The sequence below is a fragment of the Hoplias malabaricus genome, chromosome 7 (assembly GCF_029633855.1).
Source record: "Hoplias malabaricus isolate fHopMal1 chromosome 7, fHopMal1.hap1, whole genome shotgun sequence".
Classification (NCBI taxonomy): Eukaryota; Metazoa; Chordata; class Actinopteri; order Characiformes; family Erythrinidae; genus Hoplias; species Hoplias malabaricus.
The window spans coordinates 22,999,478-23,008,165 of record NC_089806.1 but is presented as its reverse complement, the minus strand read 5'-3'; the positions used below and the strand labels follow the sequence as shown (position 1 = coordinate 23,008,165).

Below are 8,688 nucleotides of genomic sequence, written 5' to 3'. Positions count from 1 at the left end.
TGCGCCACCATGCCGCCCTTCTAATATCACTTTTCCACAAATTATTTCTCAGAAAATCTACTCACAGTCATTAATGATAAAGCTTTAATAAATGGTTGCTTTGTTGAATGAAAAAAAGAGGGATTTTAAAAGAAACTGAAAATGTAAGCTTCACTCTATTCATTTCCTGATTTGGCTGATTTTCTGTAGGCTGGAGTCTTTGGTGGACCTATAGACTGTAGTAACAGTGTTATGTACTGTAGTTAGCGCAGGGGAAGATGGTATAAAAATATCAGCAACTAATTCATATATTAATATGTTTTGAAAACTGGCACAACATTTGAAATTAATATTGCAGCGTGTGAAGATCTGAGACATTACAAATATTGCCATGGCTTAAGCTACAGCAAGATATCACATTACATACAATTTTACAGACATTAATATAAAAAAATAAACAAAAAACTGGATATAAAAGAACTGGACATATATTACTTTAGGGTGAATCCTAATCCTAAACTTTTTCGGCCTCAGAGGGCTGGAAGGATGAATGGGAGGATATTGAATGCAATTAAGTCTGAGCAAACCTGTTATTTTTCAATGCCAATGGTCAGAATTGTACATCAGAAGATCATAAACAAACCATCAGTAAAACACTTCTCCTTTTGTAATCAATGTTTTCCACAGAATTAAACCATATCAGATAAATATGAAACGTGAAAACAATGTATCCCTGAACTCATGGTGCAAAATAAAATGCTTTCTGGTGGTCATGTGCATCGTGTGGTAATATACAGGGGTTGGACAATGAAACTGAAACACCTGTCATTTTAGTGTGGGAGGTTTCATGGCTAAATTGGACCAGCCTGGTGGCCAATCTTCATTAATTGCACATTGCACCAGTAAGAGCAGAGTGTGAAGGTTTCTATTAGCAGAGGGTAAGAGCACAGTTTTGCTCAAAATATTGCAATGCACACAACATTATGGGTGACATACCAGAGTTCAGAGTTGTTGGTGCACGTCTTGCTGGCGCATCTTTGACCAAGACAGCAAGTCTTTGTGATGTATCAAGAGCCACGGTATCCAGGGTAATGTCAGCATACCGCCAAGAAGGATGAAACACATCCAACAGGATTAACTGTGGACGCAAGAGGAAGCTGTCTGAAAGGGATGTTCGGGTGCTAACCCGGATTGTTTCCAAAAAACATAAAACCACAGCTGTCCAAATCACGGCAAAATTAAATGTGCACCTCAACTCTGTTTCCACCAGAACTGTCCGTCGGGAGCTCCACAGGGTCAATATACACAGCCGGGCTGCTATAGCCAAACCTTTGGTCACTCATGCGAATGCCAAACGTCAGTTTCAATGGTGCAAGGAGTGCAAATCTTGGGCTGTGGACAATGTGAAACATGTATTGTTCTCTGATGAGTCCACCTTTACTGTTTTCCCCACATCCGGGAGAGTTACGTTGTGGAGTAGCCCCAAAGGAGCGTACCACCCAGACTGTTGCATGCCCAGAGTGAAGCATGGGGGTGGATCAGTGATGGTTTGGGCTGCCATATCATGGCATTCCCTTGGCCTTGTACTTGTGCTAGATGGGTGCATCACTGCCAAGGACTACCGAACCATTCTGGAGGACCATGTGCATCCAATGGTTCAAACATTGTATCCTGAAGGCGGTGCCGTGTATCAGGACGACAATGCACCAGTACACACAGCAAGACTGGTGAAAGATTGGTTTGATGAACATGAAAGTGAAGTTGAACATCTCTCATGGCCTGCACAGTCACCAGATCTAAATATTACTGAGCCACTTTGGGGTGTTTTGGAGGAGCGAGTCAGGAAACATTTTCCTCCACCAGCATCACGTAGTGACCTGGCCACTATCCTGCAAGAAGAATGGCTTAAAATCCCTCTGACCACTGTGCAGGACTTGTATATGTCATTCCCAAGACGAACTGACGCTGTATTGGCCGCAAAACCATTGGCCTACACCATACTAATAAATGATTGTGGTCTAAAACCAGGTGTTTCAGTTTCATTGTCCAATCCCTGTACAGTGCAGAGTATTAGACTACACTTACCATCTCTGTTCTTTTGGTTCATTTTAACTGCATTTTACAGTGTGTCACAAATATCTTGGATTTAGTATTTGATTTATTAAACCTAGATATAAACCAAATGTTTTGAAAAGTGTAAACACAGAATGTAATGTCGGAACATTTGTGGCAATGCCTTTATAGGTCATAAGTCTCATCTCTTCCACTGATGCAAATCTGTCTTGGATTTCACTGTATGTTATCCTGCACTAACACTCTTGACTCACCTTTAGGAGACTCAAACAGTAGCTACTGGTGTGCCTTGGGTATAGGGGGAAATATGAAATAGTTGCATATCTACTAAAAGCCTGGATGAATGGACTATTGATATTATGAACATGTTAAAGAACATTGTGTATAAATATGTAGTTACATGTTATAGCACAGAAATGACATTTGCAGAAGAGAAAAGAAGACTATTTTGCGATGTGTTTATTGGTAACAGTATTACATGGTGGGATACGCAAAATCAAGAGAAAAGAAAAAAAAAAACTCTAAAAATCCACTGTAGAATATCATCTTCATTGAGATAAAAATAATGTGTCCTTTTACATTAACAAACCGTTAGCTGAGGTAAAGTTAAAACAGGTCTAGAAACATACTTAAAACTGTTATGATTCCCCTCCTCTTACAGCTTCCCAATCTTCTTTTAATATCTCAAATTTAGTGTATGATCGTTTAAGGGCCAACAATGGCTCTCAAATTAAAATGGGACTCTGGCCATAAAATAGGAAGTATTAAGTCATCGCAGGTAATGAAACGACTGCAACAAATGCCACTTGAAGCTAGAGACTCTGGATGGAATTTAGATAAAAGGATAACAGGTGGTGTTGAATACAAACCAACATTTGCCATTTTTTTAGTGAATATACAGTAATTCGTACATGGATTATCATTGGAGGCTCTGGGTCCCTATGTTAACCAAAGACATTCAAGTGCCCTAAGGTGCTGCAATGTGTACATCATTTTATGTGTGTGTGAGTGAGCAAGAGAGCACAAATTTAAATGTATGGGGGCATACACAGTGACACATGTCCAGTCTCAGATCATTCTAACGCAGAGCCTTTTCTAAACAGCACAGAGCAGGAGACGTTCAGATTTCACATCATTCGCACTTAACACGTTCCGGTTTTGCACGTATGCTCTACATATTAAAGCTATTCATTGCTTAAGAAAAATCCAGGTGCATTTTGGAAGTTTATTTCAGGTGCACTGTAGGGAATTGTTTTTTGGTCTTATACTCGCAATGACTTAACATCTTTTAGGAATTGGGACACAACAACTAGCTCTCTGTTTCCTGACAGTCGTACATGCTCAACCATTTGGGGTGAGGATTTGCCTTGATAACATGGCGGCACATCCTCAGTTTTCCTGATTAATGACTGCCACATTGCTAAGAAAACAAACCATAAACAGACTTTGACTTGGACTGCAATACAGAAAACAGGTGGGAATGTGGGGAGGGATTTTGGACATATGTTGATATTGCTTGGGTTCCGTTTCAAGCTTGCATCAATGAGGCCTTGCCTATTTTATGGCCCAGAAGTCCAGCGGACAGAATGAACACTATTATCCTTGTTATCGTTATTGTTCTCATTGTTATTATTATTATTATTATTATTTACAAAATGAGTTTGGCAAACCAATGATCTGATGCCTTAAAGCCATGTTTTTTCCCTAAAACACGTCTCAGGTCGACCTCAAGGGCTCCACTGACTTATAAAATAAAAATCCCATTTTCAATGTCATGGTTTTGTTTTGTTTTTTTTTCTCATTAGTATTGTACAAAAGCTATAGAGAATGAACAGTTCAGTCACAGATTCAGCTTTTTTTTCTTTCTTTCTTAGTTTTCCCTTATTCTGCAACATCCATGCCTTCGCAAAGTCCTCTCCATCTGAATGAGCTGCTCGGAAGTCTTTCCCACAAAAGAGAGATTTTGGCAAAGTCACTCCTTGAGTCTGGTCTCCATCTGAAAGGTCCACAGAGAGAGACAAAGTCTCTTTTTTTCTGCATAGCTTTCTAGCAGCAGAATCTCAAATAGATGGGGGAGGAAAACCAAACAAACCCAAATGGATGAATCACATAATCCTGTAGATGGATCCGAATGGATTACTCTGTAATCGATTGCTCTGGCTTGGACTACACAAAGGGGATGACAGTGCGGAGCCTGGGATTCTGCTGGGTCATGACGCAGTGATTTCTTGAACTCTCACTTGGGTGTGTATGTGTATGTGTGTATGTACACTGAAATGAGGCACCTCTCAGAGATTCCACTCATACCACACATTACAGTGTCTTGGAGAGACAGCATGACAGGTAAGATGAGAGAATAGGAAGAGCAGACAGAAAGAGCAAAAAGAGAGGGACACAGAGCGAGAGAAAAGTGGAACAGGCTGCAGAACAGGGCTTGTAAGGCTGTGAGGGGTGAAGTAGAGTTGAATCATCATCATCATCATTAAATCAGCTGTGTCTAATATTCCCACTGCCCGTCCGAAACACAGTGTGGCTGAGACAGAGAAAAGTCATTGGCTCCAGAGGAGGGAAGAAATGCAAGGAGAGAAAGAGATACAGGTGTCCGGATGGTGGTTCCTCCAAAGAGTGTGGTCCAGAAGGGGGCGGGGCTTACTGAAGGCTGGGTAAAGCCTCTCCGGGCTGGGCCGCAGCTGGAGAAGATGGCTGCTTGGAGAGAAGGACCATGGAGGCTGGGGTGACCTTCACAGCTGAGCTCCGAAGATCAACCACACACACACACACACACTAATTCACCAGCTTTCAATTCATCATTCAATTTTTTTCCCTTATTTTCTCTCTCACTTTTTCTCTCTCTCTCTCTCTCACACACACACACACACACACACACGCACACAAAAAGAGCAGGGCGCTGAACCCTTGTGTTTGGTCTTCTGATTCCCCCAGCACTGTTCAGTTGTGTGCAGAATTCACATAATCCTTCACTTCTTCCCTTTGTTGATCTGGGCGTAGAGAGGGTCCTTCCCCTGGACAAAGACACAAAACACGGTCAGTACAACATTCAGAGATGTTATGACACCTTGAGCCACCTGGCCATCGAAGAGTTCCCTGAGTTGTGTATGTTATTCATGTACAGTCAATTAATATGTACCACAGATCACAGATTCTTGACACATTATTTGCCAGTTTCTTAGGTGCACCTGCACTGTTTCAGACATTAAATGGAAATGCAAACATTTCCAACTACATGCAGTTCTTCTGTGCTAGCAGCAGATGTCAGTAAAGCTCTGTCAGCTGACAAGCAGCACTACACTGGGGCTGATGATGTAGCTCCACCTGCTGCAGCTAGGAGCAAAGCCATGGCTCAGGGAAAAAATAACCTGCTACAAGTGTAAACGCTCCAGGCGGTAAAGCTGCTCTAGCGCTCATCGGGATATACTTTCACCTTCCTCCTGGTTCACACCAATCCAGTCATTACAGAATCGAGAGCAGGACAGAAGGAGAAGGGCCCGGGAGGAAGCTGTGTGAAAAAATCTTAGTGGACTGGTGTAAAGAAAGAGAGAGAGAGAGCTCTAAGACATAGCAGCAGAACTGGCAGGCGGCTGGAGCTCTGAGTCCTGTCTGTAGCCTGTCCAAGCCCGTGGCCACAAATCAGTTTGACACCTCTGAATCTTGCAGCTTGCTGTAATTATGACTCACTTATGCCCTAGTATTTCACAAAGAGAGACAGAAAGATAAAGAAATGAAAGAGTGAGAAGGCAGAGGAAACAAGAGAAAGTAGGGTGTTCGTTCTAAGCTGACACATCCAGGCAAGGCCCGACAACTTGGAGAGTAATAGAGGGAAGGAACAGATAAAAAAAGAGAGAGAGAAAGACAGAGACAAGTGGAGAAAGGAAAGGGGAGGAGAGCCAGCAGATCCTGTCGGAGACAGAGAAAGTGTAAAGAAATGTACAGGCCTTCACAGTGAACAGAGAACCCTCCTCTATGGGGAGTGGCAACCTTGAACAGAGACATGAGCGAGACAGCTCAAAAAGCCTTTCCAGCTCCAATCTCAGACATTCCACTTTATCCTGCACAACTGCTGGTGACATGCTGGCTTTAAGCCAATATATCAGCCGCAGTCATCTGGTGATGTTCCGCCATTCTGCCTCATGCACAACACATAGAGACTAGCAGCAAAACAGACATCATGTACTGCTACAGATGTCCTACAGGGACTGGGTCTACCAGAAAATACTCTGGAGCAATCTTTCACACATACACTAAAACATCTAAAACTTTGGAGACAAGATTTGCAAAGGGATTTTAATAAATGGACATGCATTAATTGTCATTTTGCAATATCTTAATGTATGAATAAAAATAAACCAGATCTTGTTATTATCTACGCAAGGACATATGTTAGGACTATATGTCCAAATATGTGTAGACATCTCCCTAATGTATGATTACTCACACAGAATGAGACACACAGATCAGGCCTAACACCTAGCATTAGCTTGAGGTGCGTAGTTGCATTCTCTGGAGTGATAAAGAACAGTCGAATGCTACTGGGATGAGTAGGAGTGGCCTTTGTGATCCTAAACCAATCGTCCAGCATCAGCACTTGACCCAACCAATGGTTTTGTGGCTGCGTTACATCACATTCTCATAGCAATGTTCCAATAAATAAAGGTAAAGCCTTTCCAGAAAAGCAGAGGCTGTGTGCAACAAAGCACAGACACACTCCCAAATAACATCCTTAAAACAATAGGCAAGAAGTCTGGTCAACAATGTATGTCTGGTCATTTAACAAACGTAGTCCCAGTATCAGATCCCTGGAGTTTCAAAAATACAGTGGAATCTGATTGTTTGGTTGTGATGCCCACCTTTAGGCACAGACATTTTTCTGTATGTGCTTATAACAATGTTCATTCATTCATTGTCGGAAACCGTTTATCCAGGTCAGGGTCACGGTGGGTCTGAAGCCTACCCAGAATCACTGGGTGCAAGGCACCAGTCCTTCACAAGGTGACACACATTCACTCACACCTATGGACACTTTCGAGTCGACAATCCACCTACCAACGTGTGTTTTTGGACCGTGTGAGAAAACCGGAGCACCCGGAGGAAACCCATGCGGACACTGGGAGAACACACCAAACTCCTCACAGACAGTCACCCGGAGCAGGACTCGAACCCACAACCTCCAGGTCCCTGGAGCTGTGTGACTGTGACACTACCTGCTGCACCACCTTGCCATTGTGTTTTTAACAACAATTTGATTTTAAAAATTAAATTAAAAACGTCAAATCATTATTTAGAAAAAAACCCACTTCATGCCAAAAAAAAGACTTTTTTAAACTTAAAAATATTTAATATATACTAAAATTATAATTAAATAGCTGTTTAATATTTACTTTCTTTTTTTTGTCTTCCTAAGTCTTATACCCTATTCTTCAGTTATTAGCTATTCTTAAAGATCTTAAATACTGTTAGTTTTGTAGCTGCAATGACCTCTAACCTTAAAAAGGTTTACTAAAGTTAAAGCCTCTATGTGAGTCCTCATATGTTAAAGGCTTAATGGAAAAGCATCTATGACAGAAACCTCACTCTGAAATGGTGGTGTCCCAAAACTTTTGATGTGCTTTAAGCATGCATACAGAAGCTCCCTGACCACACTGGCCAAAACAGCCTGTCACAAGCAGCAGCAAAGAGGAGACAGCTGAACCAAGCTTTCAGCTCCGCCAGGGCCAGTCCCCTTTTCTGCCCCCATAGCATTTTTTATATGCATAAACCCTGCTCTTCCCTGAGGTGCTGTCTCTGTGCATGTCTCAGTGGTTGTGCAGCTTTATTAAGCCTCAGCCTGCACTAATGAGGCCAGCAAGTCAGTCTGCATGCAGACACTGCCACACAACTCTGCTTCTGCTTCACTTTATTAAAGTTTTATACCGCAAAGTCAGGGAGTGGCCTTCTTTCAGATGGATGGGGAGGCCATTTGGATTTCCAGCTGTACGGTGCTGTAGTTTGTGAAGGCACACTTCAGTGGAGAACATGAAATCACAAAGTAACCATATCCAGGACTGAGTAATAAAACAGCATATTACTGCTAGGACAGCGCCATCACAAATATATATATATATATATATATATCCTGTCATATTTATAGTAACTTTCTGGCGGCTTTGCTGTCAGTGAAGTACAGTCATTATACAGTACTGCACTGTACTGCATTTTCCATAGTTTTACTGTAATCCTACAGCATTAATATCACATTAAGTGGCACTTGCAACAGGGACTGAGACTCATACCAACAACACTGATCTGACATCAGCTTTAGTCCACCCACAACATACTGACTCACTGACCCCAATATCTATTATAGTGTACACTATCAGACACATCTATACTGAACTCTATAGACCCTGCAGCTATAGCTCCACCCACAACAACCCACTGACTAAACTTCTTATACACCTAACATCAGCCAAACATGTTTGTTTCTACACTCACTGTCCATACTCCCAGCTCCAGTGACCAGACAGGAGCACTTGGATGGCCTTCAACTACAGACTGAAGTCCATCTGTTGCCCTTCATAGTGTGTTTGTACCTTTCACCCTGTTCTTCAATGGTCAGGTCCCCCACAGGCCTACCACAGA

General features: G+C 42.1%; 1 protein-coding gene across 8 annotated transcripts in view; it reads right to left on the bottom strand.

The window, feature by feature from the left end:
* Positions 1-2,506: 2,506 nt before the first annotated feature.
* The window catches only part of dab1a (DAB adaptor protein 1a), a 195,434-nt gene continuing 189,252 nt past the window's right edge, over positions 2,507-8,688 (bottom strand). For all 8 annotated transcript variants that reach the window (XM_066677541.1, XM_066677542.1, XM_066677540.1 and 5 more), the window contains one exon: positions 2,507-5,075. In XM_066677541.1, the coding sequence (XP_066533638.1) occupies positions 5,031-5,075 (45 nt within the window). In that variant the 3' untranslated portion in view covers positions 2,507-5,030. The remainder of the gene's footprint in view (positions 5,076-8,688) is intronic.